Source organism: Myripristis murdjan, chromosome 15 (assembly GCF_902150065.1).
Source record: "Myripristis murdjan chromosome 15, fMyrMur1.1, whole genome shotgun sequence".
NCBI lineage: Eukaryota > Metazoa > Chordata > Actinopteri > Holocentriformes > Holocentridae > Myripristis > Myripristis murdjan.
This window is the reverse complement of record NC_043994.1, coordinates 15,971,696-15,995,186: the sequence shown is the minus strand read 5'-3', so window position 1 is coordinate 15,995,186 and position 23,491 is coordinate 15,971,696. Positions and strand designations below refer to the sequence as shown.

Sequence of the window (23,491 nt, the reverse complement as noted above, 5' to 3'; positions counted from 1 at the left end):
CAACAGACCGGTGCATTGTGTTGACAGTCAGACCACTGGAACAATCCTCTTCCTCTGATCTGTAGTCATGACAGACGAGTCAGAAAACATTTTCTTCTCTGTCTCGGTGGCACAGGCCTGGTCAGCCATTTACCCAAGTTATAAGCTTCTATCGTGTAGCTAGTTCACTGTCAAAGGTCAAAATGGGTGGCCATTTACTAGGAGTGTGTGTGCTCCTTGAGACTGATTGACTGTCAGTTCTCACGGTGCATTGCATATCAAGATGCTAGATTATATTTATTTTATTTAAAGGATTAGGGAGTTTGTTCATTTGTGAAAGAGATTTAGCAGTCATTCTCTTCTGTTTTTTATCATTTTGGAGGGTTATATTCACATATGTGCACATACGCATCCCCATCTCGACTAAAGCATGTATCCATGTTCACACATACATATGCACATCCACGTGCATGCACATGTACATGCACACGCATTTGAGGGACTTACCTTTAGACCCTGTGTTGCCAGATGTAGTATTGTGGGGAGTTTCTTCCTTTCATTGTCCCTTATTTAGTAGGCAGAGCATGATCTTTTGTCTTTCAGCTGGTAAGTCGTTCAACACAGCCTCTCCAAAAAAATGTCAGACACCGAAAAGGTCAAGTTTAATCTGTCTTAAAAACCAAGCATTTCACCCTCTCCGAAATGAGGCCAGAGGTCACAGAGCGTCTGGTATGACCGCTTAACCGATTTTTATAAGCCGTTTATGAGAGCCTCTGGGCCCCTGAGGCCATTGCTGCTTATTTGATGCTACAGCTTTTTCTTCAATGTCAGGAGCATGGAAAAGGAGGTCCGGGTAGCTTGGATTAAACTTTCAAGGCCTTGAAGATAGGGAGCCAGCTCGACTATGAGGTGTCATCATTACAAACAGCAGGGTTCCCTGCATAATTGGCTTCAAAGAATTGGTGGCTGCTTAATTCATTTGATAACACAGCATGAAAAAGGGTGTCTTTTTTTTCTTTTTTAGTTTCCTGAGAGCAGTATCTGATAGCTATCTGATAAGGTGCTTTCATAACTCAGATACTTTCTAATCCCAATCATGTGAAAGGTAGCATAGCATGAATTTTAGAGATTTGTTGTAAACTAATCAATTTTTTTCCAAACCTCCATTATCATAAAGGTCACTCGGTTGGAATCCACATTTAAGAGGCAGCAAGGAATTGCATACTGCAGCCCATAACAAAAAGTCAGTCTGTTTGTACACATTATACAGCATGTATACTGTCAGCTGAATGCCAACCATTTGATCCTGTCTGTATATATAACAAGGGTCATGCTCTCAGAAGTTAATAGCAGGGAACCAAACTGGATTCTAGCATTTGCCCTATTATTATTTGCACAGGTGGGCAACATGACTGAAATCAGTTGCTGCCCCCCACTGAGAAACATTTACTGCCTGACTGGTTCACTAAGCACAGATAGGTGTTCAGAGCTCCCCCTGCACCTTCAGTAGACAGTTACAAGTATGTGAAGACATTTGTGTCTTAATCTTTGATTGCTATCTTCCTAATTCTCTCTCTCTCTCTCCCTCCCCCCCTCACCCTGTCTCTCTTGCTCCCTCTCTGCATCTCTGTCTTTCTCTCGCTCCGTCTCTGGCTCTCTCTCCCTATCCCAGCTGACAGCAACAGATGCTGATGAGGGGCTGAATGGTTTAGTGACCTATGAGATAGTGACTGGTGCCCAAGGAGATTTCATTATCAGTAGCCACACTGGACGTATCACTGTGGCACCAGGTGTCATCCTCACTGTGGGACAGTCCTACGCGCTGACTGTTAAAGCCTCTGACAGTGCACCAGGGATCCAGCAAAGGTATCTTACTATCTGTCCAATATCTCTTCCTGTTGTGTTTTACATAGCAGTCTTACCTGGAAATTTTAGACAGTATCACTGAAAGATGTATTGATTCATGTGAACTAATGTGAAGCTGAATACTTTCCCCCTGTAACTCTTTACTATGCAGTCTGCATATTCAAACGATGTTCCACTTGGCTGTGTGTCCTATCATGGCGTACATTGTTTTGCATGTCTTGCTTAATTTAATGTGGTGTTTATAGTGATTCACTAACTAGCTTCTGAATCCAGTGGAAAGCCCTCTTTGGGCTGAATCAGGGAGAAAAAAAAAAACATTTCTGACAAGCTCGGAGACAAGCTGTTGTGATTCAGACAACAGATGGTCTTGTTCAGTCTAACATTGCAGACATTGTTCTCTCTTGTCCTTTATTTAGTGGTAGGAGATGTTTGATATGTTGTGTCTTCTTTATTTGTTCTTAAAGCAAAAATCCTGTTTTGAATACACTGCAAAAACCAAGAATTTCAGACACTAGACCTAACTAAGCATTTCAGGGATTTTTTTTTTTTTTTTTTTTTTTTTTTTGGAAAGAGGTATTACATGAGATTGTTCCCCATGACAGGGCTTTACTGTGTAAATACATATCAACTGGCCCTGCCAAAACCAGCAGGAAAGAACATTTAAGCAGCTCTAGATTAAAACACAGGAGGCGGCAGGTTGGAAAAACCCTTGGAAGCAGTCTAGAACAATACATAATCTGTTGTCCAAAAGTTTTTTTTTTTTTTTTTTTTTTTTTTTTTTTTTTTTTATGGCACATCAAAATATGCTCATGATGTTCACAGGCAATAACAGGCAAAACAACAACAGCACAAAAATATCTCATATTGGATGAATGAACAAATAATCAACATAACCATAGTTCTGTTCTTAATTGCACGTGTGCTATTGAATCAATAATAGCCTGTTTCTGTGAATAGCTGAAAACCATTGCCAGTTGATTACAAGTACACAAATTTATGATTAATTTATTATGAACCAAGTGATTGTAATGTATGACAATGTCATGAATAACAGGCCCCTACCAGTTTGTACACTGTGTTCAATGTACCAAGAAACATGCTGTGGGTCCATTTTTAAATTGACGCAGGAGCCACTTGCAAATAAATGCTACCAAAACATGTTTGTTTCACTTTACATCTATCAGTTTGAAACTCCACACAAGGAAGACATGCATGGAGTTTGAAAGATGTTCCAGATGACTTATATATAGACATTATAGACATGGCCAAGCCAGTTACTCTTCTATAACAACTTCTCAAGTGGTTAATCATGCGGTGAGTCAGACTGAAGTGTGCTTTTGTTTCTGCCAGGAGCTCCATCACTACGGTGTACATCGAAGTGCTGCCACCCAACAACCAGAGTCCCCCGCGCTTCCCCCTTTTCACATATAACCTGGAAGTCAGTGAGGCCATGAGGATAGGAGCTATCCTGCTCAATCTCCAGGTGAGACTTTTACACAGACATAAACCAAGGCCTGTATGTCCAAGATATGAACAAATATGGAATTTTATGAGACATGTGGTGCTGTGTTTTTAACTTTCTGAACTTTTTTCAATCATACAAATACTATATATTGTAGTCGCAGTGGTTCCATCAGCACATTTTGTCCTTTTCTCTCATGCATCACTCTCCAGCGTATGCTCACTGTTACTCCGGTTCAACATCCAAGACGCTCAGCTGTCAGATCTGTTAGCCTTCAGCTATAAGGGAACTATGTGACCTTCAAGCTCATCTTTTTTTCCCTTAGGCTACAGACAGAGAGAATGACCCAATCACGTACCATATTGTGAGTGGGGATTCCGAGCAGATCTTCAACCTCACTGAAACGTAAGCTCATCTATTTTTGATTAGAATAGATATGACATATCTATGTTATTGTACCTTTTTACACATAGAGGCATGAGGGATGAGTGGGAGGCAGAGGAGGAGCAATAGACAGGCAGGTGCCCTGCTCACTTGATGGTTGGGTGGATGGATGGATGAAAACATTTGTGAATGATTGACAGTATTTCTTTCATATGGTGATTGTCAGTTCCCTAGATCCAAAATTAAAAGAATGAAACTGCTTCACTAGGCTCCCCATATTTCTACCAGTGCACTCCACACCACAAGGGTTTTTAAGGAATGGGACAAAATCTCTTGCATACAGCATTATCTCTTGCATACTTCTTTATCAAAGCTGTATGATCTAAGGGACTCTAACAAAAAGGACATCTTGCCGATAATAATTTTCAATAAACTTTTCCATTTCATGTTGTTCTCTGAAGTGCAAAGGCCATATATGGGCTTTGACAAAGAATAATGACCACCTGTTCTCTGTCCTTCCCTTGATCATGTTGGTGAAGGACCAGTGGGTGAAAATCAGGGGAGAGAAATAGGATGGGAGGCACTGGGTGGCAGAGGGAACAGGATGAGGAGGAGGAGGAAGAGGTGCTAGAGCAAGTAGAAAGAGGATGAAAATCATCTGCCTCCCACTGGCAATGCAGACTGTGAGAGCAAGTGATGGAGGTGAAGGAGAAGGAATGGGAGGAGAAGTGTTATAAGAGTGTGATGGTGGGAAGCAAGGGGGAAAGCCTTAAAATATTTAAGTGGCCACTGCTTTTTACTATCCCTTAAATAAGCAAGTAAATATGGAGGGAAGAAGCCCTTGCTTATAACTGAGCAGATGTGGGGAGACTGAAAATGCGGGGCGCTGCCAGACACGTTTCTCACTAATTGATTAAAGCCTCTGTTGTCTGCATCCTCAGTCTCCCAGCTATGCAAGGACAAACTGTGTTGCAGCATTGTATCACTGCCTTTTGTTTACTCTTAATCTGCTCTGCAGTGTTGAAATGGTTTGTTTTATGGAGGGATGATTACTTTCCGGTTTCATGGCGGCAACACTAAGAAAACATTGTGACACTATCAAAATGATGGGAGACAGCTGTTGCTGTTGCCACCGTAATCTCTCAAACCAGATATGACAGAAGTCTTGCTGAAACGAAGTCACACGTACTGTTCTAGTACATCCTCTGCGGGGCAGGAATATTACAATCACATCACAAGCTCTCAGTAACCTAACAGTGTAATAACTTCAAGCAGGTGCTGATATAGCGCATGATGAATCAAAGGATAATTAGCTGGTAATGTATGCTTAATGGGTGTGCGGTATACGGAGCCCTTCTTCACACACACATTTTTCATGATTTCCAAGATGGTGCACTGAAGAGTTTTTGCATTGCCGCATGTTCAGATTGAGGCCACATATGGGGCTGGTTCGATCCAGCTAATATGAATAATGGGCTCTCTAGTCTATAACTCCCTCTAAATGGGGCAGGTTCCCCAGAGGGAGGTGGAAGTGCCTCAGATTCACTCACAGTTCAAATAGGGAGCAGGACACTCTGTTGAATCAATGACTCAGGAGAACTACGTGAGCCACTAGACAGTACAGTGATAGCATAGACATAGCATAGACATACTAAATACTAACTCATAAACATTTATGCCAGCTAGACATAAAACTCTATATTGTTGCTCCAATTTACCAAACAGACAAAATCTGAGTGTAATGAAAGATCAAAAGTTAGTGTGGCTCGCTGCCTTGTCATCAAATATAATCCTTGAATGGATACCCTCTAACCCTCAGCCTTTTCACTGCAGACTGTGCTGTTAACAAGATGCTATCTATCTGACAACATCTTTCTCTTTCTGGTGGTCAGAGAGACGAGGCAGGCTGCTATCATACATGATCAGTGAAGCACTCAGACCCAGCCTCAAGTACAGTTCACAATTCTCACTCGTGCTGGGGATGAAATCACCCTGGCTGGATTAGAGGCACAAATTATTCTAATCATTGTCATCATCATGATCATCGTCATTATCAGCATCATTATCATCCTCCTCCCTGTTTTTCCAGGTTAACATATGCATGTCTAGTGCTTCCTGTACCTGCAGCTTCACTGAGCACACAGCTTTTTTTTTTCAGTCTCATGCTTTAGTATAAATAAACATGAGCATAACAGCTTGGCTCGGAAGGATGGTGCTCTGCATGTTTATGGTGTTTGTTGGAAAGCAGCACTTGTCCTCCTGAACCACAGCTCAACCGGTGGACGGGATTAAAAACAATGTGCCGGCCATAACTTAGAGCGAGCTGCTTGGAGAAATGGACAACGTTAATCGAGGCTATAGCAATTTGGCTGTCAGATTTTAAGATGAGCCACTATGCCTGGATGTAAGGGGCTAGAAGAGACAGGAAGGAAGTAACGGAAGGAAGTAGCTCTGGTTGGACCGCTTGGCCACAGGAGCTTTAAATTAGAAATGTGAAGGAGCAGGGCGACAGGAGGGAAATGCGACAGGCATTAATCTAGCAGTGCGTTCACATGCGGTCATCCTTCCTGCCATTTCTTGTGCCAGCGAAGCCTCTCCTGAGTGTGACAGTAAAATTGTTTTGTGTGTGTGTGTGTGTGTGTGTGTGTTTATGCTCACATGCCTTATGTGCCTGTGTGTGTGCAAACAAAGATAATTTGATGCTCTGCTCCGGAATGCATCCACACTTTGTGTTTAGATTGCCAGAGCGCCAAATTATACCTTGTTAAGGTGCAGGAGGGCTGCTGTGCTTGCCGCAGTCCCCGGGAGGAAAACATGGATGTTTCTTCTGTCTGCATGAGCCTCGGGAGCAAGAGGCAGGGGGACACAGAGAGAGACCCAGAGTGGGGCGAGCCCATCTGCTCATCACCCAAAACTCATCTTCAATCAACAGCCTTGTTTTACGTACCTGTTAAGTCAGGAAGTAAATAAAATCTGAGCTAATGGCTTCTCCTCCCTTGCATCAGTGATGTACTATACAGAAATTTGGAGCTAATCTCACTAAGCAAATGCTTTTTCATTATGACAGAAATTAGCCGATCATGAACGCTTCCGAGCAAGGCCCCATCATTGTGTTCTCCCCCGTGAGCTTGTACTATTAATGAGAATGAGTTGCACTTTTCCCTAGCCCATTCAGGCAAAGGCAGAAATGGCACTGCAGTCCAATGTAATGTGTGCAAAATGAGCAACAGATCCTTGGATATCAATTAGAAGTTAATTTGCAGCTGATGAGTTTTGTAGTGACTGATTCTACCAAAAGGAAGGATTTTAGTACAATAGTGATGTAACTTGCTTGTTTTACTGCCTCTTGTTGTTTGATAATTAGAGGACAAAGATAGTGGAAGAAACATTAAAGTATAGACATGATGTGATGATATCAGTAATACGCCACTTTGGGAAATCTAGAGTTTTGACAGTTAAAGTCAAGAACAAAAGTCATCCCTCATGTCTCTCCAGAGATGAAATACCAGCTGTGCAGACTAAGTGTTTGTGTTGTACAGTGACATCGGTGTCTTCTCTCTGACCCCTCTTTCCACAGGATTGGCCTTCTGCTTCTGAGCAAATCTCTGGACAGAGAGACCACTGACCAGTATCGCCTGATTGTCACAGCATCTGATGGCCACCCTGGAGGGGTGAGAAACAACCCTTTCTTTGTTAGACCTGGCTCTTTAGAAGCAATGATCCGAAATTATTTGAACACATTCAGCCCCACAAACTTCATCTCATGAATGTGTGGTAGTTTTTCAGAAGCTATTAGGCACAATGACCCAACAATATTTTACCCACCCAATACCACACCGGAATAATGAATTTCAATTTTCACTGTCAAAACCTGGGCAATACTGGCAAGGTTTTGCCAGTCTTGCCAGTTGTTTACCTGGAATGCTGGCTCCTTTTCTAAATTTAGATTTCCATTTTTGTTTGGCAAGCAGTAGCTGTTTTGGGGAGCATGGCTTTCCATTCAGTTGCATATAACTTCTCTGTGTGCTGTGTTATTGGCTGGAATATTGTATCATCTGGGGTGTTGTGCAGTTGCGATATTCCTTTATCCATATATCAATCAGTGTCCCTAACCGAATTGTATTCTCAACATTCATTCATTCATTTATTTATTTTATAAACACATGTTTGATCACTATGTATTTGAACCCTGCGTCTTGTTTGTAAGCCAGATGTGGCCAGGACACCGCAATTTACACACTAATAAACAATTTCCTTTTGTTTGTTTTTTTAAGGAGGGGCCATCCACTTACCCCTATTCAACTGTTTTAATTATTGGGATTCTTTATATTTGTTTATTTTTAGATATAAAAAATGTACTGCACATGGGGCTCCAGATATGTCAGACGTAACCTCTCAGCTGTCACCAGGCACACAGCACTTTTATTATTAAATCTGGTCTTGAAAAGATCTGTCATTTTAACATTAATGTTTATCCTTTATTGAACTTAAAACCCACAACACCAGGACACATCAAAATCCTTGGTATCTTATCTATAATAATGTCTGGCATCAGGTTCCCTGTATAGTGTTGAAGCATCATTTATTATTCACTCTTTAGATAGGCAGTATTGTTTTAAATGGCCACAGGGTTGGGGAATTGGGTCTCAAATCACTTTAGACATCAACCTGTGTTTTGGGCTGTTCTTGGGCTGTATCATCATTTCATGATGAGTAAGCAGTTCCTCAGGCAGCAGTCACTGAGATAGGCACAGGAATGGAGAAGAAGAACAAATGTAATGCATGGAATATGATGCAAACTAAAGGAAAGGTGATGTCATATATGCCAATGAATTTTCCTTGCAGTATTGCCTTGGAAAACTAGTCTGGCCTCAGTGCTCTACTGCGCCTGAGTTTGCATTCGTCACTTCTCAGATTCTTTCAATTGTTTTTGTTTGTTTGAATTTTTTGGCACTCCTAGGGTCCAGAGGAATCATCTCTCTAGAGACTTTCTCTTACATCAGTACAGAGGCAGATGCATGAGCAGTGATTGCATTGTCCTAATATAATTCTTGGCCAACTGAAGGAAGGAAGGTGATGATATTATTGCAAAGTGCCGCTTGCTCCTCAGTTCAAAACATAATTGTTACTGCAAATAAAAACATCAAATTTGTTTGGCTCTGTGTTAAATCCAGTTATTCCATGCTTATCCATCTCCTTTACTTAGTCCTTGACTTGTCTCCAAGGTTTTCTGATTACAATTATGTTTGGTGGAACTAATTTAATTCTTGGAATTAGCCATTTAGGACATATCACCACCTTTAACTGGATGGTAAACGTAACTCCTCTATGTTAAGGCCGTGCAATATGCCTGCATGACTCTGGTTTGAACCAAATGTAAACACCAGGTAGTAGTAATAGGCTTTATCTTGAATGAACTGTTGACCGTGAATACAAGCGTCAACGAGAATTGAGTGATGTGTGTATGCCAATGTAACACGCTTTCAAACAGTTGAATTAAGTGGTGGTCGAGTACTTTTTATGATGACCCAATTGTGCGGCTATGATGCATGCTATTGACCCACGCACAAGGCTCTATGTTTATCGGTCCCTAGCAATTTGTTTATTCAGCACCATGGAGAGTAGCACTCAATGCAGCTCTGCACCATACAAACAAAGATGCACAGTTAATATATAGCTGCCTCCTACACAGTTTACCCTTCTTCACATTATCTACAAAAAACAGCTATTACATTCAGAAGGTTGCCTTTAGTTTCTTTACTTTTCTGTCTTCCCTATATAACGATAAATATTGTTTGCTTCCATAATGCACGATTAGGCAGAAATTAATAACAGGATAGCTTGGAAGAGAATGTGTCTACAAACAACATGTGCACATTACATAGGCACAGTAGCACACACTGAAAGGTTGCATTTTTTTTTTTTTTTTGTTATTTAGTTTTGAAAGTCCTGTGCTACATACAATATAATTATTGACTGCAAGTTTGTTTGTTTGTTTGTTTGTTTGTTTTGTTTTTCCCTGCACCCAGAGAAAAGCCAATATGACAATTATCCGCATGTTGCATATTTCGCAGGCTACCTGATTCAGGAAAAAAAGCATAACAATTTAACTAACATAACAATAGACCAATTGCTGCCCCTCTCTTCATGTTCTGAGAGGGGCTAGTTGATAAATTAAGCTTTTATAGAAGCCTGTTGGCAAGACACCAAATGCATCTTGTCACTAAACAAATGCTTTTCTAAGTGTATATTGCTCAGGGTTTTGTGCAGGTATACAGCTGTATTCAGCTCCTCGAACTGCTCCAGTCAAGATCAATGTTTACATTTCATCCACATTGTTCCCTCTGGACTTCACACTATGCTCTGACTGACTCCAAGGCACTCCAAGGCATCATCTAGGGCACTGCCCACAAAGTGAATAATCCAGTCAAAATGCCAGAACATAGCAATGATAAGGCTCCCCCCTATCACTGCAGTGCAACCAGAGATGCAAAATTCAAAGGCCATAGGCATTGTTATCAGGGAAAATGAACATAAAGACAGCTGCCTCAGAGGATGGGACTTCGGCTATTGAAAAACAGTTTAATGTCAATATGGATGATGTACAGCATTTTAAAGCTCCTCACAATTCCACATCAAACAAATATGCTAAAAAATAATAAAAAAAAAAAAAAAAAAAAAAAAAAAAAAAAAAACCTGCTGCCCATATGATGTCATCACAGGCATTGAGGTGTTGTAAGAGTTTTACATTCACAGAGCTGTCTGTGTGGCTTAGCCCTGAGAAGCAGCAGACACTGTAACTGAATATGAATGCTGGACCCTCTGTCTCCCAGCGAGAGCTGATAATCATATAAACCATCTTAATTTAATCAGACTTAACCTCAGTTGGCTCAATTTCGCAGCTGTCTCTGTTCTGGGCCGAGGTGAAATGTGGTTTCCTCTTTAAGATGCTCTGTGTGATAGGTAATGAACATTAGCTGATGAGCTGTCACGGCAGTGATGTTGATTGCCCCCCCCCTCACCTGCATACACATAAACATTCAATCCTGCTGCCCCTTTTTCATCTGTTGGCAGGCAGTGGTGTGCGCGTACATGCACGTGTGTGTGTGCATTTATATGTGACCGTGTATGTATGTGTGTCGGTTGAATAGGGCGACTGTAAATAAGAGGTATATTGGCCACTGGTGTTTGCAGTATTTCAGAGTGCCCTAGAATGGTAAGAGTGCACAGTTGGAAGAGTGTGTAACAGTTAGAGAAGGAGGTTCAGGATGGACAGGGACAAGGTCAGAGAGGAAAGAGCAAATAAATAAAGTGGAAGGAAGAGGGGGCTTGACCTCATAGAATGAGGTAACCACAAGCAGGTGCTCTCTGTCCTAATACTGATGGATGGATGTAAGAACCAAGACCCTTTACCTGGCTAGCTTGTGTGTGAGCATGTGTGTGTGTGTCCCTTCTTGTCCCCGCACTTTATTATTAGCTGACCCTTGTGGGCTAAATGTCAGAGCTAGTAAGAAATGCTGTCACAACAAGAAGAGAGTAGAGTGAGGGATCAGGCTAGAGGGTGTGGGGGTTAGGGGTTCTCATTTTTTGAGAGTTAGACCTGCGAGAAAGGCGAGAAACTGCGAGAAACAGGGAAAGGATCAAAATAAGTGCAGGTTGAGGAGGGATGGAGGGGGTCACCAGGGATTCTGATATGTAATTAGAACAGAACTTCTGTAACCATGGGAACCTGACACAAGAAGAGAATGAAGTCATCCTCCCGCCTGGTGCTGCTCATCTTTGAATGCATACATAGGCACTCATGCACGCACGCACGCATGCACACACACACACACACACACACACACACACACACACACATATATATATATATATATACATATGGAATTACATATTTTACAAATTCCTTCAATTCCATATATTACATATATGGAATTGAAGGAATTTGTGAGGAAATGTATTTGTTCCAGTGCTGCTGGCAGGTGATTGGTTAGCAGCATTGGTGGCCTTGCTCTCCTTCATGTTGATTAAGCCTATCACCTGCCATGTGCTCAGTCACCGACAAATTTAAATTCAGTGATGGGCTACTCAATATGTTTTTTCCCATGGTGTAAAACAATCATACACATTATTTTCAGTTGAATCTAACCATGACAGGGTTATATATCAAGGCAGTTATATATCAAAAAGTTCAGTGTCCTCTACTATGCAAGGCTAAATTAGCTGTCCTGCTAACCACTTAGTTAGTAAAGTAGGGCTCTGTTCAGGTTCAGATCACGTTAAGTTACAGTCTCCAACTGTAATATTAGCTCTTGGTTTTGGCATTTTATAAATGCAACACAATAACTTACCTTCAGCCAAAGGTGTGCTTTTTAATCTCAGTTAATATTCATGAGTGTGTATGGTGGGCGGTTTTCCCAGGAGTACCCAGAGGAGGTGTGTGACTCGGTCATGTTCTGGTTTTGTTCAGTCTCTGTGTGTCTCTGCTGTTGGGACCCCAGGCACAAGTTTTTTTTTGTTTGTTTGTTTTTTTATTTTTTGTTTAAGGCAGCAGTATAAACCTGTGAAAACACCTCAACATCTAGAGAAACTTAACTCACATCTATGATGCATTGTATGGCCGAGGGCAACACTTAATAAGCCACGACTGACTGGTTTGCCTTTGAGGGGCGTGAATTAGGATTTGTCAGTTGTATAATTAAAATGAAAACATGGGTAATTACCTCATATGAGGTCTTGCTCAAACACTTTTTTTGGTCTAGTTTTTCTTTGCATGTAAAGATTGAAAACCATTTCCTTAAGTGACCTGTTGTTTTCAAGCAGCATTTAATTTACCTGAGGAAAATCATACAGACCTGGAAAGTTCTCTGCTGTTAGTTTAAACTGTTTGTAATTCATGAAACACAGTTTGGTCATCCGTGCGGCTGGTTCAGGGTTACATTATCACGCAGCGTAGGCTGTGATGATAACTGCAGTTGCCAGGTAGGCTTAGGGCCCAAACATTCAGGTAGGGATGCTGCATAAACCTTAGATGAGGCAATACATGGCTCTTAACAGCCAGAATGCATCAGTCCCCGCCACCGTGGCTTCCAGTAGGGTTGTCACTTGAAAGGTGAAGCAGCACCGGCCAAATCTTTAAGACTGCAGGGACGGAGGAGGAGACATCACAGAGCTGTCTTTTCTATGATAAATAAGTAATAGCAGCTCATTAATCAGACTGATGGCTGTTGAGCAATGACGCTGTAGCGGCGGGATGCTTTTCTTTGATAGGAGCGCCCACGCCAGGACGGAGAGCCTAATTGGCTTCAGGAGGTGTAGAGTGCATTCTTTCGTGGTAGTTAGCCTGGTGTCCCTTGTGAAATGAGAAGCGAGGAGAACTCACCACCACACCGGCGGGCTAGTCGCGTCCTTTTGTATTCTTGTTTTAGTTCATGTAAGCAAAGGGGGAGAGAGACATCGGGTGTGATGGCATTTGGCAAGGGTTGCTGTGTCAGTCCATACATGAAAGAACTGATTATATACATCTCAGAAGGCAGAACAAAGAAAACAACAATGGTGAAGGCATTCCCAAAGGATGATGAGATGAAGGTGACATTAACTAGGTCATTTCCCTCGTGCCGTGCGCCTCGGAATGCCTCATCTGCCAGGGCAACTTCAAACGACTGTCTTCCGGGAAATATTTTTCTTGCATGGGCCAACTCCTCCCACAAACCATCCCATCCTTTCTCCCCCCCAAAGGAGAGCATTTACACCATTATGTACATAACTCTTTGTCTCCATGCACTGAGGTATTGTAGATTGTGCATATTCAGCTATCTTTCCTTGTTGATTTATTGGAGAGTTTCAAAGGTGTGTGTGCTGTGTCATTGTTTGAAGGTTAACAGGAGTGTATTGGGTATGTGCCGGCCCTCCAACTCATAGATTATTGCTATTAGCAGCGTGAGGCAGCGGAGCGTCCCGTTTACGACGCTGCATTGTTGTCTTTTATTATTGAAGAACCACATTCCTTTCAACAATGAAACTCTAAAACAAAGAATGCTGAAAAAATAAGTTTTAAATTGTGCAAGCGTTTTCATCCATGTAAGTAAATAAACCAATGCATCATGAGCTCTACAAATGCCATTGTTCCTGCCCATAAATATCATAGCTGCTAATCTGTGCATGCTGATGAGTTGTCTCCTCGGCAGGTTCTCAACTTTTTAATAATTTATATTTGGTTAATTGTTTGGCTTCCATAATATGTTTTCTCTCAGCTGTCACTGTAACGGTACCTTTTAAGAGGGGTTTTTGTTATAATTTTGAGTAAGCATTTAGCATTTGCCCATGTTTTATTAATGCTGTTAATATAGATGTTTGTGCATTAGCAAAACTCATTTTCCAGAGTTCATCACATAAATTATTCATTTAGTGGTTGGTTACACATTTCACCCAAACAGAATCATCCAAAATCATTTTTTATTACAATGCATCCATGGTGTAATGGTTTTCTCAAATGGCTTGTGTGTAAAGAAATGAATGCTCCAATGTACAATGCAAAATTGGTCTGTATTGTGCGTTTTTTCCCCTCCAGACGTCCACTACCACTGTGAACATCGTGGTTACTGATGTCAACGATAACGATCCTCTATTTGACCTCACCTTACCCACCAATTTGACAGTCCAAGAAGAAGAGGCCAATGTGTTTGTAGGACAAGTCAGGGTAAGCACAAAACATTCTGTTCTTTTTTCACATTTAGAAAGACACCTTGTTCCAATGTGAAACAGCATTTTCTTTCCAACCATATTTCACCTTTGGTTTCTCCCACTCTTGTATAAACCAATGTCCTTCCTGTTAAGATGTATTGGCCACTGAGTGACACTTGTACTTCAGTGCTCATTATTGTTGTCCATGGAAAGTGAAATGGCAGTTTCCAACACGGTTGGTCTTGTTGGGCAGATTTGTCACCCAAATCTACATCCCTGTTGACTGGTTTGGTTTAGCTCCACTGAGCAGGCAGACTTTTCTAATTACTGATGTAGATTAATAGGGCTGATGTTTGTCAGTGGATTAATCACAGAATAATAGAAGGAGACATCCTCTGTGAGTGTGCATATACGTGCTTACTTAATGGAAGATACATGGCATCATCTTGATTTTTATCTTTTCCATGTCTCTCTTAAGAGAAAACAACATAGAGATATCCCTGACCTAGCCACTGGTCTTTAACAGAATGTTTTTTTGTTTGTTTGTTTGTTTGTTTTTTTCTGATTTAGGATAAAAAAAAAAATGTTTTGGAACAAGAAGTAATTTGCTCATTAACTCTTGCAAGGTCCTTCACATCATTTTGTGTATTTTGTATATTGTGTATTTTGTGTGGATTAATTGAGTCTTGCTATGTCTTTCTGTCTTTGAGAAACTCAGAGAGTACTACCTCCTTATCCAGTGAATGTTAACGCTTCATTAACAAGATTCTGCATTGGTATGCAGCGTCTGTATTAGGGGAAAGGTGTATAGGTAATAGATTAATTACCCAAAACAAAATGATCAGTGAGTTGTGTCCCCCTGCTGTTTGCTGTTTGCACCAGTCTTGTTTAAGCAAAAGCAGCTGGAAGTCTTCCCTTCAGTTGTGTTTGGAACATATCGACGTTTTTTTGTTTCTTTATTTTGAGGAATTTGAATTGAATGAATTCTAAGCATGAAAATACGCAATAGATTTGGGAAAATCTTTGAAATTGGATATTGGAATTTCATTGTGGCTCTGATGTCTGGCCACTTCTCCCTTTTTCAGTGTCTTCACTTGAGCAAGACACAGCTCAGGGCTCCGCTTCAAATTTAGCGCAGGTTAAGTCATGTTCCTATGTCCTTCAGCCAAGACAAAAACTATGTGAGGCAAGATGCTATCTTGTGACTCATGTTGACTGGTGTTACTCTGAGCTGAGGCAGTGCCTGGGAGAATATTTTATTTATCCCTTTGTAACTTCTTGCCTACTGAGTTGCCAAGTTTGTTTTTTTTTTTTTTTTTTAAATTGTCACTCTCAGCAGGGTGGTGACATTCTCTTTAAATGAAACAGTTGCCTAGAAATTCTATAATATAGGCCTAAAGGCTGTGCCATATTTCTAATTGTGCAATAGCCTTGGATTATTTAGCATATTAAATGGACTTGCCTCACTGCATTCTTCATTCATTAGGCCTATAATAGATTAAAATGAGTTTTTATTTAATTTGATTTTAACGTCAAATGCTGTAATTGGAAAGGGCTTGAGGCCAAAGACATCACCTGTGCTGAATAGCATATCATCCAGGCTAAACAAAGCGAAGCTGCTGCTGTTAGTGAGTATTGAAAACCAATTTAACCAAAACCACAGAGTTGACACTCTGTTTATGCCATGTTTTCTCTGGAGTAGACATTGTGTGGAAGAAAAAAAAAAAAAAAAAAAAACATAAAGCAAGTTGCAAGTCAAAATCAAGCAACTCAAAAGGATGTCGGGTAGTGCCGTTTTTTTGAGCAACCTCCACTCTCTCATGCTGCTCCAGATGTACCTTGCAAGAGCTTGGCTGCACGGTGCAAGGCTGGAGTCTGAATTTTAAAGATGAATCCCCGCTATGTGCACTTACCTCATCTCCGAACAGCAACCGAGGCCTGTAATACCTTCTCCAAAATATTGGTATCTAGATTTGTAAACAGATATTAAAATGGTTATGGTTTTATCTGTGGACACTTGAAATATTAGTGTGACCACAACATAGAAATCACTCTTGTTTTAGAAAAAACATAGTTAGAAAAGATAAATTAAACACTTTTTAATTACTTGTACATACATCAAATTTTGTGATTGAAAAGGGAAATCAACATACGGTTCTATTAACGTCAGAGTTTTTTTTTTTGTTTGTTTGTTTGTTTTTTGTTTGTTTTTTTTGTTTTGTTTTTTAAATAAAAAGCTCAGTTTTGCTCGGCTGATTTGCTGTTCAGCAGACACTCTGGTATCAATCTCATTCACCTGCCACAGGTGTCATGCTATACACTTCCAGCATAACACATTTCATTATATTTCTCAACAGGTTATATTATGGACTACCAGGACATGATACCAGTTTATGAAGTGTGAAATGAGAGGAAAGGACAGACGAGGGAAGCTTGTTGTTTGCATTAGGCAAAGCGGCTTTTAGCCTCACTCTCCAGTGAGTTTCCTCAGAAATGCAGCCAGCAGCTAGAGTGGGGTCTGGCCCACCCCACCTTCACTCACCCTCCGTCTCACCAGGGAGAGCTTTCTCAGCAGCTGGTGCTTAGCTAAGTTGAGCTGAGGCTGTTCCTTTCTGTCTGAAAAGAAAAGTACATTAGACACTTAGCAAGACCAAATCCTTCTTCCCCTGCACATGCACATGGATGGAGAGGTTATATCCTCGTCTGTGGTAGCTGATCAAGAAGGGATGCAGGCTATAGTTGGAAGCAAAAACACATGTCAGAAACACATGTCATCAAATAAGTGAAATAAGCCTAATCTCTGAAAGACAAATTACATGTTGTAGACACAAATTATATGGCCATAATGCTCCTCCACTGTAAATTGATTTATGTGACAGCAGCATGAATTGGACATAACATATCCACCTGTCACATGAAAAGGTTAGCTAATGGTTAAGGTTTTAAGGTTTTGAGTAAACAAACAAACAAAAACAACAAACAAATACATAAATAAATGAACTCTTGGCATCAGTTCAGTCTCAAACAAAATCCAGGTTTTTGAAGTCGAGGCTAGATATATCCACTCATCCACCCACATGATCACAATGCCCTTACTGTCTATGAGACTATAATTAGAATTTGTTTCTCGTTGTGTCTCTATGTAATGATTTTTTCATGTAGAACACGTATTTCATTTCAAGATGCTGTGTTTAAGACCAGACTCTTCTATGAGATTTCAAGACAACCTGTCAGCTTGGGTTATTCAAGATGGATCAGTCTATTGTTGGGTCTGTTTGTTGGCTTGTACTGTGTCACAGTGGGATTGATACACATATATACTTTCTAGCTATCTAGCTATCTAGCTATCTATTCATCTGTCCTGAGTTGAGATCAGAGCATTTAGTGGGGATTGATGGTCAGAATTGTTCACATTGGCATTCAGACTTTGTCCATGTACCAAAGCTCTCACTAGGCGCCTCTAGAGCAGCTACACATGCTGGGCAATGTTTCCCTAAAAAGAGGTTTTCCCTGACATCTCTGTGATTCTCTTGCAACATTTATTCTTTCCTACACAATAGGAAAAATGGGTTTAGGTATAGTGGCCGCTTTTGATTAGATTTGCATTCAAAACCTGTGGCCCTAACCATGGAAAGGCTTCAGCTTTATTCCATTGACCTACAGTAACTGATGTACCTCTCTGGCCTCAAGCCATGTCCAGACTATTGCACTTGATATTGAAATTAAATTTAAACAGAGGCATCTAATATAGAACCAATGAATAAACAATGCAAGTTGATAAAATATATTAACAGCATATTTGGCCCATTCTGCTATTCTTTTTCAGTCTGTAGAATTCAGTTTCTCAAAATTAAAGACTAGTGTTCCTCATGAGGGGAATGTGACTGATCCACTGTGTGCCAATTTGTGAAAACGTACTAACATCATAATGCTGGAAGCCCAGTGGGCATGCTGCAAGTCAGTGCTACAGGAGTTAGAGTGTCAGTAACTTGTTTTGTGTGAGTTTTGTCTTTGGTGAAGGACACAGGTGCATGACTTAAGTGTGCCAACTCTGAATCAGAGCCTGACAAGAAGCCTACAGGGGAGAGACACAGTCCAGCCGCCATGGCTCTGGCCGTTGTCTCAGTAGGTTGGCTGCATGTGAGCATAAAGCTGTTGAAGAAAAAAAAAAAAAAAAAAAAAAAACATGACCTTCAAAGTATAAAATCATTTTTTTAAGTGAAATGATTTGCCACAATGCAGCAATAAGTAGACGAGTGCACTCAGCAGAGTGCAGATCTCCACCAGGCCTGTCTGGGGACATGTGGGTGGTGAACAGGAAGTGCAGGGCAGGCTCTGTGTCCAGTGTGTACACATGAGAGTAGCAGAATAAAGGGGAGACAATATGCAGAGTATGTTATCATACCACCCTAAGTCTGACACAGGCATTTCAGCAGCTGGTTGACATTATTGAATGTTTTCAGTTGACCACAATGCTGTAATGTTTGTTTGAATGAATACAACCCAAATTGTCTTACCTTGGCATGCAAATGTGGGCATCAGAAATTCCAAAAGACCAACCATGTAAAATGCCAGTATCAAAGAGAAAATGCCAACAAAAGAATCCACTAACTAACATGCCCCAGCACATACCTTAATTTTGAATCTCTGACAAGAAGGCACAATTGAAACCACCTTTGAATCTGTGGCAACAAGACATGATGTGTTTTCCCTAGTGGAAACAAATGAAAAAATAAATAAATAAATAAATAAATAAATAGATTCCAAAGTGAAGCAGTTGTTTATCACTTGCAGCCCATACCAGCCCCTACCAGTTAGTACCCGGTTGTGATATAAAACAGCTGAAGACAGTGATGTTATGAAGTCAACTTCTGAAGACCGGAGATAATGTCTGTTTAGAGAGCTCTCCACAGTACAGTGTGTGATGTTTGGATTCATTTACCTCCCTTTTGTGTATAATAAACGTCATATTTTCACATTTGTCATCTCTTCTTCTCACTCTCACTTAGCCTTAGCCTCTTACTTAATAGAGATGAACCACCCACAAAGTGCCAAGGTAGGCCAGAGGGACCAAGAGCAGTTTTAAACACATGAATGTAGTTTTGGTCTTTTGTTTAATATAGCATACACCATTTTAGTATTGCATTGTGTTTCATCACCCCTCCTGATAGGCATAAATGTTGTGTCACCAGTAATTCTCTTTCTAACCGCCGGGGTATCACCTTTTTAATGCTAAGATTTTAGAGCTTTGTGTCCAACACCATGTCTGTTACAAGTTGGTCTTACAGTTGTCAAAACAGATACACCTCACAGCCAACACACACCGAGTAAAAGTCAAGTGACAGACCCACTACAGACTTTTTAAATTCACCTGCTATATGTGTTTACTCCATTCTTTTGGCAGGTAATGTGTTTTCTGCATTTCACTGAATTTACCTGCAGGTAGGCAGCTTTAATGCAGCAGACTACCAAGCTACAGACAGTTGCTGCCAGTGAAGATGACTGCAGAGCAAGCGCATAATGTTATTAAGTAGCTTAATGCTAGCCCTAAAGCATTTTGGATTATCGCTATGGCCTAATTGGAACTGGTTCCCACCTGTTCTTATTTTATGCACACTCAGATACACTTGAGACTGTTAACCATGCTATCACAATTGACAGGGTTGCTCCATGTGTTTATAAAGCCATTTGTATACTGACTTACATGTCCTACACCACACAAGCCCATACTGTGACTCTGACTGGGGAAGCTGTAATCTGAGCATGCATATTGGCCATGACTGGAGGACAGATTGATTAGCATTCATGTCAGCGGCACCATGAAAGCATCATGCAGGATAGCCGCTAATCGCAGTAGCTGTTCAACATGATATCACTCATTCGTTAACAAACTCATAATTACCCTTCCCTTGCAGATTCCTTGATAAAGCTGTCAAAGCCACTGATATGTCACACACCCTTAGGTCTGAAGGCATGGTTATGCTGCGTTTCACTTGGTCAGCACACCTACAAAAACTGAAGTTATGTGGAGGAGCTGTTTTCATACACAAGCTGTAGTTAGCCATAATTTTAATTACAGGTTAATTATCACATATTATTATTTGTGTCTTTTTTTTTTTTTTTTTCAATGGTTTGGCTGTGCACGGCAGGCATTAGCACTTTCTGTCTGCCAAACTGTGACAAAGGGGTAGAGAGACATCATTTGTATCAGTAAGTGGGTATTCAGCCTCGTTCACACAATATTTTCAACATTAGTCGTTCCTCAGCGGTTTTTATTGTGGCAGGTCTAATTAACTTTTAATTGATCCAAAACCATGATGAATATGCTCTTTTTACGAGAGCAGGAAAAAACATCCTAAGCCAAGCCAGCAGCTTACAATGCCCGGCGTGAACAGGTATAGTATGTGGTTTGTCCCCCGGCGGCTACAAAAATATACAAAATTGTTAATTGATTCATTGGCCATGAATTAATTGGATTACACTTCTTACAAAGCAAAGAGCTGTTAGGGGAGTTTTGTTATGTAATGTCACTGCAGAGAACTAGTGATCCATGTGCACATATTGACATCCTGTTCTTCCTTCTGTTTTCCAATGGCTTAATACCGAGGCTCTGAACATTTGTCAGAGACTCCATGTAAAACAAATTGGGGGCAATCATATGTATATCCTCCTCCTGCTCCCTCTGCTCCTCTTTGTGGCCCTTTTTTTGGCTCTCTTTGTCCTTACTTGCACAGAGGTCAAGAAATTATCGTCAAACAAGGGAAATAAATGTGGGCTGAAGTCTCTTTCCCTCCCTCTCTCTCTGTCTCCCTCTCTCTCTCCCTCTCTCTCTCAATTACAACGAGGAATTAGTACTACACATTGGAGCCGATCGCAGTTCGAGCGCACACACACACACACACATACACACACAATCCACAGTCATACTAATGACCTGTCATATCCAAAAGGGATTTGGAATTTGTAAAGCAACTAAGTTCCCTGCAGGATCATCACAGAGTAGTACCATGTGCCTCGAGCTTTTCATCTTTCTGATGATTTTTTTTTCTTTTAAAATCATTATTTATTTATTTATTTTATTTATGTATTTATTTATTTATTTATTTTGCATTTTAAAAAAAGCGGTGCATGCTGTCAAAACTTGATTTAGCATTCAATGATTTCTTTTTGATGAAATGCAGAGTTAGCATGAAAAGGCTTCTGGCCTTTTGAACTTGCAAATGATTAGTCATGAGTCTGTGACAAAGCCGCTAATCTCAATATGAAGAAGAGAAAATGAGGCTGCAGTGTATGAGGGCTATGTAAGCTTAGATTTTGTTTTCGTCGTGGCACTGTAGCTAATGTGTGTTTGTGCTTGAAGGCTGTGTGATGGCAGGGTAAATATGTAAAGCATTAAGATGAAGCCGAGCTATAATGGATCATGTAATGGATCACACCGAACCCAAAAGAGCTGATATCTGCTCGAAGGAAAATACCCTGAATTTAAGTGCTCAGATATGTTACTCATATGCCCTGGGAGTTTTCATGGTCAGCATTCACCACTCACCCCAAGAACCACAGATAAGACATAATACATGACCTCTGACTCGCCTGATTATTTTCTGATGATAAAGTCATATTTTCTGCTGCAGAATTGATATCACTTCAGTAAAATGCTGTAACGGTTTGCACAGCCATTCACTGAGTCCATAATGTCCCTTTTTGTCATTTCTTCATTCATTCATTCTCTGCTTTAGGAGGTACTCTGGTATAGCATCACAGATTGGTATATTGATTCTCTGGTTTCCAATTCTGGAATAAATGTGTCCATGCTCATCTTGTGGAGCTGCCCTAAGCTCTGAGTAAAACATATTACTGGCTGAGAAAAATACAGTAAATGTTAATAGTGTCTTGATGTTTCTCACAAGTTGTCAGTTTACTTTGGCGGCAGGGAGAAGAGGAGTTATTGACTTATCATTTTGTGAGCCCAAGAATTCAGATTTTATTCAGCCAACGAAGTCTCTCAGTTTAGTATAAGCTGATGGCAATACAGTATTATCTGACTATTATACTTCCATCTGATTATTGAGGCTACATTTCAAGTTGCCTCTCCACTCAGTTTGTGTTGGCACAGATACATCACAACTCATTTGAGCACAGATGTACTGGTGCAGTGAATTATGATCATTGTAGTTCACTTTCAGAGCCTGACAGTATTAAATTTTGATTGTTTGAGAACTACATTGGCCAGAACAGCCAAATTTCTTGTATCACAACACCTGAAATGAATCCAAAACAAAAATTTACTTGGCAAGATGTTAACTTACCTGGGCAAGCCACCCAGATATTAACATTGTATGGGAAACACTGGGATTATCACACTTTCCCATTAGTGCCAATATGATCATATTTTAAAATAATGTTATAGATCTTCCCAGGACTAACTCTCTTTTTTTATCTCTGTAGGCCACAGATCCAGATGCTGGAGCCAATGGTCAGGTGCGATACCGGATAGTGAATCATCCTGGCCTGTTCACAATCAACGTTAATGGCAGCATCTTCACAGCGGTGCCTCTTGACCGGGAGCGTAAAAATCAATATAACCTGATAGTGGAGGCCTCAGATGGGGCAGTGGACCCTCGACGGACCACGTTGACCCTCTTAGTTGAGGTCACAGACATTGATGATAACAGTCCAGTCTTCTCCCAGCAAACTTATGTGGTGAACGTTCCTGAAAACACCCCTGTAGGCACTGTGGTCCTGGTTCTAACCGTAAGTCTCCATTATAAGATTTCCCCTCTCTGTCTTCTGTTCTCTCTCTCTCTCTTCCTCTCCCGCTCCTTATGTTTTTTTTGTTTTTTTTGCACTTTACTGTACATCATGCAGCATGCAGCAGGGGTGCTCTAAACAGCTGCTGAATTAACACTCCTTCAACATCCTTTAACTTCAAAGGAGCAGGCAATTTGGCCTGTGTTTAAAATGTCATATGCTTCCGGGCGGAAACATTTAACATTTCACAAACGCAGCTGAGAGGAGCATTTCCTTCATGTCAGAGCTCTCTGGGCATTTTTGGACTCAAGCAGAGTGAGACTTAAAGCTGGATTTTTCCACATGAGACATAACCAGACTTTAAAAGGG

The 23,491-nt window shown here is 40.7% G+C and overlaps 1 protein-coding gene across 6 annotated transcripts in view; it reads left to right on the top strand.

Moving 5' to 3' along the window:
* The window catches only part of LOC115372415 (protocadherin-15), a 234,862-nt gene that overhangs the window by 145,848 nt on the left and 65,523 nt on the right, over positions 1-23,491 (top strand). For all 6 annotated transcript variants that reach the window (XM_030070300.1, XM_030070295.1, XM_030070297.1 and 3 more), the window contains 6 exons: positions 1,652-1,845; positions 3,196-3,328; positions 3,633-3,712; positions 7,269-7,362; positions 14,262-14,390; positions 22,820-23,125. In XM_030070300.1, coding sequence (XP_029926160.1) covers positions 1,652-1,845; positions 3,196-3,328; positions 3,633-3,712; positions 7,269-7,362; positions 14,262-14,390; positions 22,820-23,125 — 936 coding nt within the window. The remainder of the gene's footprint in view (positions 1-1,651; positions 1,846-3,195; positions 3,329-3,632; positions 3,713-7,268; positions 7,363-14,261; positions 14,391-22,819; positions 23,126-23,491) is intronic.